Source organism: Maylandia zebra, linkage group LG16, assembly GCF_041146795.1.
Source record: "Maylandia zebra isolate NMK-2024a linkage group LG16, Mzebra_GT3a, whole genome shotgun sequence".
NCBI lineage: Eukaryota > Metazoa > Chordata > Actinopteri > Cichliformes > Cichlidae > Maylandia > Maylandia zebra.
Genome location: NC_135182.1, coordinates 18,107,317 through 18,122,087, shown reverse-complemented (window position 1 = coordinate 18,122,087; position 14,771 = coordinate 18,107,317). Strand labels below are relative to the sequence as shown.

The following is a 14,771-nucleotide window of genomic DNA, read 5'->3' as shown; positions in this document are numbered from 1 at the left end:
GGGAATGGATGTTTGTGTCTGTGTGTGCCTGTATGTCTGTGTCTATATGTCAGGTTGGGTATCAGACGCCACCTCTCTGGGGACATCTCAGGCCCTCCAAGGTTTGGAGGCCTATCTCCACCCACCACCACTTCCCCTGCCAGTGGCGGACTCCCTCAGACATCGGTGCGTTGGTGGTTCTTTGTGTCCGGGATGGGCGTCCAGGTACACACCGGCTCACTCCTTGGCGGCCGCTTATCGGGACCTGGAGCCTGGGGCTCGCTCGGGCCACTTCGGAGGTGGGGTGCCCCCGGCCACTCGGCCTGGGGCTCGGTCACTCAGGCACAGCTGGCTGCCGGCGGAGCTCACGGGCGCGTCACTGCAACTCCCCCTGGCTTCTGCTCCGCGGCTGCTGAGTGAGCCCTCATCTGGGACTCTCCTCAGCTCTTTCTGGGACAGTGGCGCGGCTGTCCCTCTGTTGGTCTTCCTTGGTCTCTTGTGTTCTGGGGGCCTCTGGATGTCTGGAGTTTTGATCTCCTCCATACCTGCTTCATACCCTGGGCTGTGGCCCCCCCACACTCCCTAGCAGATCGTTACATGGAGAAACCTTTGGAATGCAAGCATGCTGATCCACACAGGTATGCACACAGGTGTACACACGGGTATTCACAGACGCGGACTACAGCTTTCTTGGCTGCTGCCTCAAAGCACATTGTGCGCTGTCTATCTTGCGTGCTGCACAATATCGTTTATTATTTAGTACCTACTGATATCTACTGCTAGCTAGTTTATTGTGATGGTGCTGTGTTTTTTTTTATTATGTTGCTCTTTGTTGTTTGCTTTCTCTTCTGTTTTTTCTCTCCATACAGGTGACCCAGGTGTTTTTTTTTTTTTTTTTTTTTTTGTTTTCTTTCTTCCCCCCCTTCTCACCGTCTCTTCTCCCCTTTGGTTTTCTTTCTCTCCCTCTCTTTCTTTCATTCTTTCTCCCTGTCCTATCCCCCAGTCATGTCTGTCCCGTTTGTAGCAACCGAAAATAAAATAAATTCTTAATTATAATAAAGGTCAATCAAATGGACCAATATGGCAAGGCCATGATGATCCACTTGGTAAAATAAATCCGCTTGGCATCTTTCTTGGCCTTAAGACAACAATTCTGATGGCTAAAGATCCAAACGGGACACACACACAAAAAAAAAGGCTAACACTGAGCAGTGCTGATTTTCTAACACTGGAATATTTCTAACATTTTGAGTTATTTTCCAGTGTTAGAAAATCAGCACTGCTCAGTGTTAGCCATTGTTAATCTTCAAAACTGACTAGGTTACTTTTAAACATATAACACTGTCAAAAGTGTTAATTTAACACTCAACAGTGTTGTATTTAACACTCAGAGGTGTGGACCCATATAGACACTCTCCAGTGTTAATTTAACACTGGAGATTTTACTGTGTACAGAGACCTATTATCACATGCATTGAATGTCTTGTTCTCTCTCTCTCTCTCTTGGCTTGTTACTAGTTGTTGCTGGTTCACAGTGCAGCAGGGTGTTTTCTAATTTGACACATTTTGCTGCATTTATATTACTTTTTTGTTTTTCTGTCTGTTCACGTCAACCTTTTCACTTCTTCATCCGCACTAAACTCTGTTCCAAAATGTGCATGAAATTGATGGTAGGGGTCGTGCTGAGAGATTCTGATTGGAGAATGCAGTATCAGTAATGACAATGAATGAATAGGCTGTTGTCAGTGTGTGTAAGTACTGGTGCGCAGCGGCCCTTCAATTGGCTTAAAGGTGCATTGGCTTACTTTGGCATGTGGTCATGGCTTGGCCTCCCCAGAGCGTAGACACTAACATTACTGAAGCAATGTGGGATCATTTTGAGATAGCAAAACAAACAAATAAAAAAAATGATGTCGGAGAACTATTCCTGAAGACTTATATTTTCAGGAATAGAGCAAAGAACCAGTAATGTCACACACATGCACCAAAATGGTGGCGTGGCAAATCAAACATAAAGCTCTCATAATTGGCCACCCTGGGAATTTTACCCAAATTATGCTAATTACCAAGAAGGCACTTAGGTCTTTTACACCTAGGACTTAGACATGGTTCAATTAAAAACAAAACAACAATTTATTGACAACTAGTTAAAACATCACATAAAAACAAGAGCAGATGAATCAGTTGCACATGTATTCTAAAACTCAGAGCTGTGGCTTACCAGTGGGTAAGTGGGATGCCAGATGAAGGTAGGTCCAAAAAAAAAAGAAATCACCAATGCATACGTGCAGCACAACGTCATGCACACACACACACTAACACTATTATGCTGCTCAAGACAAGGGTGTATAATAAACGGAAGGTCCCACCACCAAGGCATCCCAGCCACCTCCACTTCCGGCCTTCTGCATCTGAATAAAAGAAAGAAACGTTATAATGTATTCCAACAAAAACCTAAATGCACCCTCTGTTGTGAGCCCAACTGCAGAAACACCCTGGTGATCCACAGCTAGAAAAAGGGCCTCCTTCCAGTGGTGTAAAACACAAACAAAAGTATACAAATCAAACAGTCAGAGACCAAATATACAAACAAAGTAAATGAAACCTTTAACTTTGAGCAGACGGCCTCACATGTCGGCTCAATGCTTTTCTAAAAATGTTCACCTTTAGTGAAACGGTAAACAACACTGAAAGAAAAGGCGACAAAAAAAAAAAAAAAAGAAACCAAAAAGGAAAGGCTTTTGGGTTTCACTTCTGTCAATGTAGCCTGGAAAGGCAGTAGGGTATCGGCTGCCCTCTGAGGCCCACACTTCCTGCAATGCATCATACAATTAGTATTTACAGAAAAAGACAATAGAAGGATCGTTGCAGAGTTACGCACCGGTCAAACGGGGTCGCTGTTAACAAAGTGGCCCAGAGGAGGCTTCTGCAGCTACAACCTATCCAGGATATAATTGACTGTTAATGACTGGACTGTCACAATGGTTCCTTTCTTTTTTAGCCATTCTGCTATTAAATTTGCTGCTGTGTTTGGGACCACTGTCCTGTTGTATGACCCAGTTTAGCTTTCACTGTAAAGCAAATTGTACAGTCTCCTGCATTTTTAAGGAAATCCACTACTTTGATAGCTTCTGTCCTGCATGTTTTCCACTTTCTCATTGTAGCAAGCTGAACTTTAAATTGTTCAGAAATAGCCTTATAACCCTTTCCCGATTGATGGGCAACAGCACTCGTTTTGTATCTAGATCTGCTAAAGAGCAGCTTATTTATTTTTTCAATCATATTCTGGCACATAATACCTTAGAAGTAACAGAAGGCGTGCTTTCTTTTTTTTTTAATAGTGACTGTATATCCCACATACTTTTTGAGAGATGACTTTTTATAACAAGCCTCGAAAAGACAAAGTGTCAAGAGAACAGAAGCACTGTCGGAAAAAAAAGCACAGAAAAGTAAAGTAAACCTCACCTACTTTATGAGATGTTATCTATGACCTGTTGCTGTGGTATTGGTAAAAGTAGAACAGTGCAATACTGGGTGGGAAAACTACTACAGTCAGGGTACACTCTCACAGCATCGTCTCCGACTTCAAAGACCCAACCAGCCAACCAAAAGAAAAAAACGGCATTTCACTCACGTGGTCACACACCAAAGTTATCTGTTTCCTGTTTGCACGCCATTTCTGTGGTATTGTGTAAGCATCTGGGCATGGTCTTAATACTATGCATGTATGTCCACTGTGCAGGCACACATGCAAAGAAGCTGTACGCTAAAATTAAGATGATTATTAGATATCAAATTTTCCTGCTTGTGTGACATCAAAGCTGTTAAAGTTGCCGTGCAGAGAAAAGGATTAAACAGCATATGACTCAACGGTAAGAAAACAGTATTGCTATTTAGTCTGTACCACCTTTAGGTTTGCACAGGATGTGACCGTTATCGTTCTTATGAGCAATTTATTGCTTTTTATTACAGTCATAGGGTATTTAAAGATTACTGTTTTGATACTGCACTTCAGTTTCTTGTAATTATTAAGAAACTCTCAGCTGAAAAGAGCTCGAAAAGTTTTCGTGCATTTAAAAATTTTGCTCTTTTGCGTGACCCTGTTTTTTGTTGCTTTGTGTTTAGGACATCCTTGATATTTACTTTTTGACACTCAGTGAGAACAAAATACCAGTTGCAGATATTTACATTCCAAATGAATAAATAAATAAATAAATCTTTTTTTTTAAGCTGGCATGGAAGACTTGTCAAGATATTGGGGAATCGACAGGATCTTGTTTCTCATATGCTGCATTGTCTCTATATCTTTACAAGCAGGTAAAATTTATTTTACGGCTTTGACAATGAGTATAATGTAATGGAAAAGTTTAATAGTTTAATTTTTTCAGCTTTTGCTTTTATACTGGAAGCTACATGGAAAAAAGTATGAATAGTGCAAAATAAGCTTAATTTTATATCTGGATTATGACTTAAACTTCAGTTCTTTGTTTTTGGGGATGGGCTGTATTCTGCAACGTGCCTGCCTTTTTACAAAGCTGTGTATCCTTTTTTGTATATTTGTCACAAAATACGGTTAAATGTTGATTTATATCTCAAGTGAAGTAACCTATCCAGATCTACCTGATATTAAGAAGTAATTCCTCCCTAAATCTAAACCCTGTTGCGCAGCCTTGGCAGCAAGAACTGCGATCAGCAGTAACTTGTAATGCGTCTTTCAGATCACTGTGGACAAAACTTGACTCATGTCTTGGCCAGACACTCTTTAAGCATTTTCTTTTAAAGAGCAGAATTCATGAAAACAGAAAAGCAGCCTCCGACCATCACACTACCACCACCATGTTTTACTGTAGCTATGATGTTCTTTTCATGAAATGCTGTATCAGGTTTATAGCGCATGTGCCGAGGCTCAAACCTTCCAAAAAGACAAACTTCTTTTCTCTTGAGCCCACAGATTAATTTCCCAAAAGTTTCATTGATCAACAAGTTTTTTTTATGTCAAATGTGAAATAATCCTTTGAGGTTTTGTTTATTGGAAGCTATGTAACTCAATTTTTAGGGTGTTTTTTTTATTTATAAATGTTGAAACATGAATACTGACCTTAGCTGAGACAAGTGAGGCCTGAAATTCTTTAGATGTGGTTTCATACCTCAGACACCCTGTGTGGTTTTTTTTTTTTTTTTTTTTTACCTCCTCATTGAGTCGTCAATTCTCTCTTGGGGTAATTTTGTTAGACTGGCCACTCTTGGGAAGGTTAATGTTTATTTACTTGTGGATACTGGCTCTCACTGTGATTTGTTGGAGTCCCAAAGCCTTAAAAATTACTTTATTACAGTCAGGTAGATTTGGATATCTTTTTTCCTGAACAAATATAATCACCATTTGAAAACTGTATTTTTAAAATGTATGTTGGTTATCTGCTCTGAAGCATACAAAAAATAGGAAGTGGGCAAATAGTTTTTTCACAGCACTGTACATGCGTTCAATATTGATAAAGTCAGAAAAAGGATGAAAAAGCAGAGCTGGCATAACGGTGGGCTGCAAAGTGACTTGAAGAGAAACCAGCATCGATAGTCAAGCGATAGTTGATAGTACCCATAGGGTACACAATGAGATTATGTACCCTATGGGATATAACAGTTGAAAGTGCGTAGGAGCATCAGCTGAGCTAACTGATATACCAGGATTAACTTCATTCAGTGACCTGCTCTGTATGTTCTTCTACTCTTTATGCTCAAAGTTAAAGCTAACCATCTACAGCAACTGTGACACGCTTTCATAAAAATTAAAATCATGTAAAAAAACAAAAAAACAAAACACATTTCCCAAAATGCAGTCCTATTCCCCAAAATACTGATGCTGCAGAATGTAAACACAACCCAAGCTTAGTATACTACAGGATACTATATATGTAATGGAAGTAATGAGTAAATGAGGCCTATAAAGGGATTTTTTTTTGTCTTTCAAGAAGCGAACAGCACTTCCAGGATGGTGGGGAGCACAGTGACCCTGCACTGTACCAGTAACACAACCGGTGACCTCCTTCAACTGACATGGGGAAGGAATGGGACTTGTCTTTTTAGTTTCAGGCCACAGAAAACCTCAAACAGCAGCTCTGTCACCTTAAGCAAGTCTCCTGCTGCTGCCACCCTGAATCTGATCATGTCCACCTTAGAAAGCCAATCATATGCACTAATCATAGAGAGCGCCCAGAAAAGTCACACAGGAAACTACACTTGTGCAATGACCACAGACTCTGGAGTCTTTGAACTGAAATGGGAGCTTGTGATTATAGGTGAGTTTATCAGCTTTTGAAGTTTTTAGATTGCAAAAACCAACCAACCAAACAGACAAAAAAGCACACCTTACACACCCATCATGACTGAATACAGTGTGGGGGTGGGGCAGAGGCTGGCTGATGGTGGGGCACGTAAAGAAGAAGAGGTTGGAAACAATGGCATTTTTTAGCTTATCCCATTTTTATCTTCTTTCTAAAATACACAAGTCCCTGCCCTTTTACTCTAAAGATTACACTGGATTAACTGCAGTTTGTGGGACTTTTATAGGCGGCTGGTGAGAGCACTACTCAAATGCTGTTCTAGGTGAAAGTTGAAAACTCACCCACACACAATAGCGCTGAGCACCTCTGGCTGCACTGACATTTCCTTCATAATTGTGCATTGACCTTAATGTTAGATTGTGTGGCAGGATTAATGCTTTTCCCACTCAAACCACAGTATGAAAGTAGAAATATAAAGCTCCCAAGTTTCAGACTTTACATGAATGACATGAATGACATGAAGCGGTAAAAAAACATTTTGTGAGATGCCTGAGGTCTTTTCAGAGACCACAGGGCAGGTGTAAGCACTTCTGACTTCCTTTCTGAAAACATAGAGCTAATAACAATAATAACAACAAAAAAACAAGATACTGCTGTTGGTTGGAAATTAGCATATCTGAACCAACTGAATTGCAGTGAAATGACTCACTTTTTTTATTTTATTTTACAGAGAACGCTGAAGCTGAAAGTTCGAATAAAATCAGCAAAGTTACAACAATTGCAATTATTGTACCTTCGCTATGTTTCCTGATCTTTATATTAACTGCTGTGATCATTCTCAGAGGAGTCTGCAAACGACGTTCACAGTGAGCTTCCTCCAGTCATTCTTTTACATTATTTTATGCCATTGCTATTACAAATAAAGTGTTTTTTTTTCTTTTTCTTTCTTTTTTACAGAACAATCACCCAGCCTCCTAGAAGGTTGGTAAGTATGGTAAGTTAGGAAGTTTCTTCGTTTTTTTCCCATTTATACACAATACTTAGACTTAGAAGGTCAAATAGATCTGCCACCTTTTCCAGCTCCACTAGCACAAGGACAGAAACCAACCAATACCACAATATCTGCATTCATGTTGTATTTAAGCTCCTTAAATATGATGTTTTGTTCCTCTTTTTTCCTTCTGCAGCGGGAGCCGACACAACCCACTTATGAAAACCTGGATTTTGAAGGTCGCCAGCAATGTGGACAAATTCAGGTTCACCCTTATAAATACAGGGCTGAGTGATATGAATCGCACAGTAAAAAAAGGCATAACTCTTTTAAACGATCATCCACTTTAAACAGCTTTCTCCCTGAGTGTGTTGTAATGAAGAGCACAATCTGTACTTGAAGATGCATTATTTTTTCTCTGGGTAACTGAAAACCAGTCAGAATGTGATATCATCGATTTGTAATCATAAGTTGACAGTTGACAGTACATCCCTGTCAGTTTGTATAGGGTGTGTAAATCCTGAGCAAAATAGCTTTCTTGGAGCTCCTAAATGCACTGTTATACACTCACTGGCTAATGTTGTTTTAAATGAATTCAGTTTTATTTATACAAGTCCAAATCACACTCTCATGTCATCTTAGGCTGCTTGTCTAGTAAGCTCAAGACGTTACAGTTTTACAGAGAGAACAAGTGCCCATTCATTATGCTCTCAGTGCTGCAGTTGCGAAAGTAAAACTTTAAACTTGACGCATTTGAACATGATAGGGTAGTTAGTGCGCTCATCTCTGATGCTGTCTCACAGTTTAATATAGGAGATGCAGAGAGAACCAGATCAAAGCGGAATTTATTTACTTAATTGAAGATTCTTGGTCATAAATAAGACTACACAAACCCTGATCACTGTTTTTGTTATCTGTGTATGCTTTCATTTCATAAATCAGACTTCAAGGCAAATAAGTTACAAGTATATTTATTGTTTTTCTCATCACCGGGTAAATGCAAATGCATGACAATGCAAAAAACATAGTTTATGCTGGTGTAACCTCACAGGCGATCTACCTTCTGTGGTTTTAGTACGATACGTCTCAACAGGTTACATACATAGAAAATATTCTTTCATCAGAGATTGTATATCACTGTTAAAGCACACTGTAGCAACAACCCCAAAAGGTTTGACACTGTGTGAAATAAAAACAGAATGCAATTATTTTCCAATCTCATAAACTCACATTTTACTATTTCATGGGAAATATGAGCTCATTTTCAGTTTAATGGCTGCAGCATGTGTCAAAAAAGCAGGGATAGTAGCAACAGAAGACTAATACTAATTAGGTTAACTGTTTTCAGGCCATTAGAACCAATTTTAGAAAATACGACATCTACAAATTGTGGAACAGTTTCAGAATAATGTCCCTAAACATGAATCTGGAGAAATCTCTGTGCACATGTGACAAGGTGGAATATCAATAATTGATGCCTGTCATGATTCTGTCATGGAGGTCACTTCATCAGCTCAGGAACACAGTTTACTGTGCCATCCACAAATACATGGAAACCATACTGGCTGAACCAAACAGGACCATCAGGCTCAGTACAGATGCCTGTATCTGTGATGGTAAAGTGTTGCATTAATTAGTGCTTATGGAACTGGCAGCTTGCATCTTTAAAGACGCCTTCAATGCTAGCCAGGTTAAAGGAAAGTCAACTTTATGACACTGCAGACTCTGACTTCAAGCTCACTAACGCATTAATGGCACTTTGTACTGCACTCATTTTGACTGTATTCTGAAGAGGAGAAACAGAGAGTCAATAAGATGGTACTAAGATCACATTTAAAGACTCTGCATGACTCAGTGGAACATATCTCACATCCTTCCCTTGTCTGTGGTCACTGGTGTGAAGTGGCGTCGATGCTTAAAAAAACAAAACAACCACAACTCACAACAGTGTTTGTTTTTTTTTTAGGTCAAGAAACTGTTTAATTCCAGGCACGGATGTAGGAGGTAATTTCCTGTGAAATTATTTTTCCAATCGTTTAAGAAATTAAACAATAAAATCTAAAAGTGCAAATAGTGCACTGCTAATGCAAGTAGCTTACTCAGTTCATCAGCTGGCAAAGTGAATGAAGAGAAAACTTAAAATTCATGATGAGGGCATTTTAAAAGAGAAGTGCAGTGCTTAAAAAATGCTTCAAAAGACACTAACAGTACACATGAGCCAAGTTTAAACTCAGCAAACTCCTACTGGTTGGAGCTGCCCATGCTGGCAGTCCACACCTCTAATTTTAAAAAGGCTGTAATAAAAACAAGAATAGATAAGTCCTAAAGTAGAAAAAACATCTCCCTCATCCATATTAGGTTAACTGGGGATTCAAAATTGCCCAAAGGTGTACATGTGAGTGTGAATGGCTTTCTGTCTCTATGTACTGTCTCTGCAGAAGACATTGTTGAACCCCTCTCCCCACAGCCCAACCTGTTTGGAATAAGTTAACACATTGCTCCAGTGTTGTTGTTGTTGTTGTTTTTTTGAATACGTATCATTTAATGTGTAGCACCTGTGCTTGTCAGTATAAATGGCTCTGTAGAGACTACATCGATCAGGCATAACATTATGACCACCTGCCTAATATTATGTCTGCCTCTTTTTCTGCTATAACAGTAAACAATTCCAATGCACTGTGTATTCTGAAACCTTTTTATGTGAACCAGTCTTACCTTTTTTGGCAATTTGAGCAAAAGTAAGTCATCTGTTGGATCAAAACATGTGGGCCAGGCTTTGCTTCTCATGTGTAAAATGGCCTGTATTTGTATAGCGCTTTACACTACATTCAGTCATTGGTGATGGCAAGCTACATTGTAGCCACAGCTGCCCTGGGGTGCGCTGACAGAGGTGAGGCTGCCGGACACTGGGGCCACCGGGCCCACCACCAGTAGGAAACGGGTGAAGTGCCTTGCCCAAGGAGACAACAACCAAGACTGTCAGAGCCGGGGCTCGAACCGGCAACCTTCCGATTACAAGACGAACTGCCAACTCTTGAGCCACGATCCCCCCAATGTGTCAATGACCCTGTTGCTGGTTCACCACTGTTCCTTCCTTGAACCACTTCTAATGGATACTGACTATTGCAGACTGGGACCACCGCACAAGAGCTGGGTTACTGAGATGCTCTGATCCCGCCGCCTACCTGTCACAATGTTGCCCTTTTCAAACTTAATCAGAGCCTTGCCCATTTTTCCTCCTTTAAACACATATAATTTTAGGGCAAAATGTTCATTTGACCCCTAATATATCCCACTCAGTAAGACGTGACATGATGATCAGCGTTATTAACGCCACCTGTTAGTGGTCATAATGTTATACCTGATCGGTGTAGGTCCTATAGTTACGTTGCAATCAAAGCCATAACTTTTGGAAACTGAATGACTTTATTTTGTACAGAAAAATAGAATGTGAGTGTTGAGTGTATAAAACAATGAAATAAAAAGGAAATAAAAAAGAATAAGAAACTACTTCTTCATTTAAAATCAAATTGACACAAGGGGAAAAGTCACTTACTCAATGCATTTGGTCCCTGCTGTGCCTCTGACTCAGTCTGACTCAGTCCTCAATCCATCATTGTTTGTTGTCACATCTTTTTTTTTTTTTTAAACCAACATTGTAATTGTGGAAACATTTATTTTGAGGCTTGAGAACGGACATCATAAACCTGCGGGTGATGTCACAGAAGCTACGCCAATCTTTAATATCATATATGGGAACAGGTCTCGGTGACTTCATAGCTGGTTATGGCCATATATGGAATAAATACATCTTTAGAACATCAGAAATCAATAATTTGCAATTCAGTTAATGGGAAATTCTTATATTATTTCTCTTTTTCAAAGATTTAGAGTTATCATGAATTGTTTTAAAGCTAGCAGACATCTAAAGTGCGAATAACTGTAAAAAAAAAAAAATAGATATAACTTTTAGTTTACTCAGTGGTCATTCATTGTCAGCGTTGCTGTGAATGAATATCACCCCCACAACATCCAGCCAATCAAGAAAAATGAATTACTCACATGGCCAGCGACCAAAGTCATTCACTTCCTGTATGGAAACCACTCTAATATAAGTACTTGGGCAAGGTTGAATCTTTTGCATACATGCTATAGCTGGTATACTGTATAATTACGATGATTATTATATATACACTTTACTTGTTTTTGTGGTCTAAAACGTGTTAAAGGTCTGTTATAGAGATAAGGACCATACAGCATATGACTCAATACTGGTAAGAAAATGTTGCTATTTCTGTTGTTACTGCATTAGGTTTACACAGGATGTGATCTTTCTTGCTGGAATTATAGGTTATCTGTTTGCAATGAGACATATTTAAATTCTTCTACTGTTCTTCAGTTTCGTGTAATTATAACCCTGAAGGTAAAAAGTCTTCACACGCTTAGAAGTTTTGTTATGGTATGTTTTGCGCTAAAGTGTTTATTGCGTTGTTCACTGTACAAGACATTCTTGATAATGACATGTATTACATGAATCTCAGTTTACAAATATCGACAATTCATCTGTTATATTATAAGGTGGCTACTTTAAAAATGTTATGTTTCTAAATGGATTTTTCTTTCAAGTGGGGATGGAAAACCTTTCAAGATACCTGGACATCAATCGGACCTTGACTCTAATATGTTGCTTCTCCTGTATTTTCTTGCAAGCAGGTATTAGCAATTTCTGTGATGATGATTATAAGTTATGTTTCTCTTTCTAATTAAGAGGTTTATTGTAAAAACAACAACAACCATAAAAACAATAAAAAAAAGAAGACATTTTGGAGGATGTTGTGGCTTATTGTTAGCAAACTTGCTTGTTTAGTTCAGTCAGTGCAGCTTAACTCCAGTACAACATTTTGTGGATGCAATCTTTATTTCCACAGTGTTTATTTTTTATCCCCTTCAGAAGGTAGCAGCACTTCCTGGATGGTCGGGAGCACAGTGACCCTGCACTGTAGCAATAAGTCAATCAGTGACCTCGTTCAACTAACATGGAGAAGGAATGGGACTTGTCTTTTTAGTTTCAGGCCACGGAAAACCTCAAACAGCAGCTCTGTCACCTTAAGCAGTAATCAGAAAACCCCAGACAGCAGAATTAGGATGTTTCCTCCAGCTGCCCCCCTGAATCTAAATATGTCCACATTGGAAAGCCAACTGTACGCACTAATCATAGAGAGAGCCCAGAAAAGTCACACAGGAAACTACACTTGTGAAACAACCACAGACTTTGGAGTCTTTGAACAGAAATGGGAGCTCGTCATTACAGGTGAGTTTATCAACTTTTGAAGTTTTCAGATTACAAAAACCAAACAAAATATTACTGTCACACATTTATCATAACTGAATGTGGGGATGGGTAGGCCCCATAAACAGGAAAAGGCTGGAAACAATGGGACTTTCCATACATAGAGCTTATCTCTCACTTCCCCCTTCTCTCTCTCTCTTTCTCTTTGTTTCTTTGATATCAAAGATAAGTTTATCTAAAAAATATTCCATGTGATTATCAAAAGTTAAGCTTTCAGAGCAGGCTGGGGAGAGTTGAGTTTCCCTTAATATACTCGTCTACCTCTATATGTACACCTGAACACTTTTGGTTACAGTGGCTTTGCTTTCCTGTTTGTATACAGAGCAGAGACACTGTGGGTACATGAGTACTTCTTAAATGCAAAGCTCCCAAGTTTCAGACATTGACATGACGCACAATTACAATAAGTTACATTTTATAAGAGCCAGAAGTCTTTTGCTTTTACATTTAAGTGAAATTAACTGAGTATTAAAACTGCAGTCAAATGAGTTCCTTTATTATTTTACAGAGGAAGCTGGGAATACATTGAAAATCCATATTGCTGCAATTATTGTACCTTGCGTGTGTTTCCTGAGCTTTATAATTAGTGCTTTGACCTTTCTGAGACAACTCTGCAAAAAACAGCCAGAGTAAGTTGGCTCCAGTCATTCTTTTGCAAAATGTAATGCTAATCGCATGACACTGAAACGAACTCTTTCATCTCAACATTTCAACAAACTCTTTCTATTTTTTCACAGAAATATCACCCAGTCTCCGACTGTGACATCGGTAACTAGAATAATTTTTGTACTTTCTGCTGAGAAGTTAGATTGTCTTTGTAGATGTCATGGTCCTGGGTCGTGTGACCCAGTGTTTTGTGCTTAACCTATTTTGATGTTTATTGTTTGTTTAGGTTCTTTAAGGTAGTCCAGTCCTTTTGTAGTTATGTTACCCTTGTATCAAGCCTCCCTTGCCCTTCGTGTGTTTATGTCTGTGTGTCTTGTATTGTCAAGTTCATGCTGTCGCGTCTGTCACCTCCCCCTGTACTACGTCTCCCCGGTTCATGTCTCATGTTTCCTGTTTTACTTTGAAGGCCTGCATTCACTGTCAGTGTATTCAGTTTCACTCCTCCTGTCCTGTCGTTAAGTTCATGTGTGTCAGCTGCGTTCCCATGTGTGACCACTTCCCCTGATCATCCCTCATGTGTATTTAGTCTCTGTGTTTCTTACAGTCTGTGTCGCGTCGTCTGTGTTCCCACCGCCTGTGTTCCGTATCTCCAGCCATAGCCTTTCCATAGTTTGTCCAGTTTAGGTTTCTGTTGAGCTACTACTCTTATGCTGCCCTCACTCTGTTTTGTTCCTTTCATCAGCCATAATAAAAGGCTCGCTTTTGTTTAAATCCACTCCTGTATCTTCGCTTGTGTTCGCACCTGGTCTGCCTCCGCAGACCGTGACAGTAGACAATTTGCAAATTTATATTTGAAAGATCAAGCAGATCTGCCATCCTCTCCACTTTAGACAATACTGAAGATCTGGATATGCAGCTAAACTCTGATATAGAAAATATAGAAAATCAGTACCACCACATACAATATACCTATTTATGTTAAATTTACTGTTAACTGTTTTGTATTTAATTTAGTTACATTTTAGTGGGATTTTTAACTTTTGAAGTTATTTTGATCTGCGAGACCGTATGTTTATCATTGAGCTACATTGTTTTACATGTTTTGCTCTGCTGTAACACATTTTGTGTTATTTTGATTCCTTTTATGCCAATTTTTTTGCAGCAAGAACATATTTATGAAAACCCCCTGGAACTCTAAGCTCGCCGGCAACGTTTACAAATCCAGGTTCTCCCCTACACAAAGAGTACTGAGCGATAAGAATCACACATAGTAAATAAAATTAATTAAATTAAAATGAAAACATTTAATAAATAATCCAGATATATTTGTACTGTAATGAAGAGCACATTGTGTACTTAAACCTCCATTAAATTTGTTTTTCTTGCTGACTGGACACTTACTATAATGTGACCTCATCAATGTGTGAATACTACAAATCTCTGTAAATTAAACAGCAGGTAAACTGGAGCAGGAACCTGCACTTTCTTTTCTAAATGCACTGTCCTTTACTCACTGGCTAATGTTGTAGTTTTACAATCACAATCTACATTTTGTCATTTTAGGCTG

At 39.2% G+C, this 14,771-nt stretch overlaps 1 protein-coding gene across 1 annotated transcript; it reads left to right on the top strand.

The window, feature by feature from the left end:
• The first annotated feature begins 3,675 nt into the window (after window positions 1–3,675).
• Window positions 3,676–10,739, top strand: LOC101473725 (uncharacterized). Its single transcript, XM_004557894.4, has 6 exons — window positions 3,676–3,851; window positions 4,210–4,296; window positions 5,946–6,272; window positions 6,988–7,123; window positions 7,215–7,251; window positions 7,445–10,739. The coding sequence occupies exons 2-6, from the start codon at window positions 4,215–4,217 to the stop codon at window positions 7,541–7,543; spliced, it is 681 nt and encodes a 226-aa protein (XP_004557951.1). The 5' UTR covers window positions 3,676–3,851; window positions 4,210–4,214; the 3' UTR covers window positions 7,544–10,739.
• Window positions 10,740–14,771: the final 4,032 nt, after the last annotated feature.

What these genes read in the sequence shown, in the direction of transcription:
- LOC101473725 (XM_004557894.4), top strand. Translation starts at nt 4,215, where the DNA reads ATGGAAGACTTGTCAAGATATTGGGGAATCGACAGGATCTTGTTTCTC. An exon ending in CTCTATATCTTTACAAGCAG is followed by an intron (nt 4,297 to 5,945) that starts GTAAAATTTATT and finishes TTGTCTTTCAAG; the next exon opens with AAGCGAACAGCACTTCCAGG. An exon ending in GTCTGCAAACGACGTTCACA is followed by an intron (nt 7,124 to 7,214) that starts GTGAGCTTCCTC and finishes TCTTTTTTACAG; the next exon opens with AACAATCACCCAGCCTCCTA.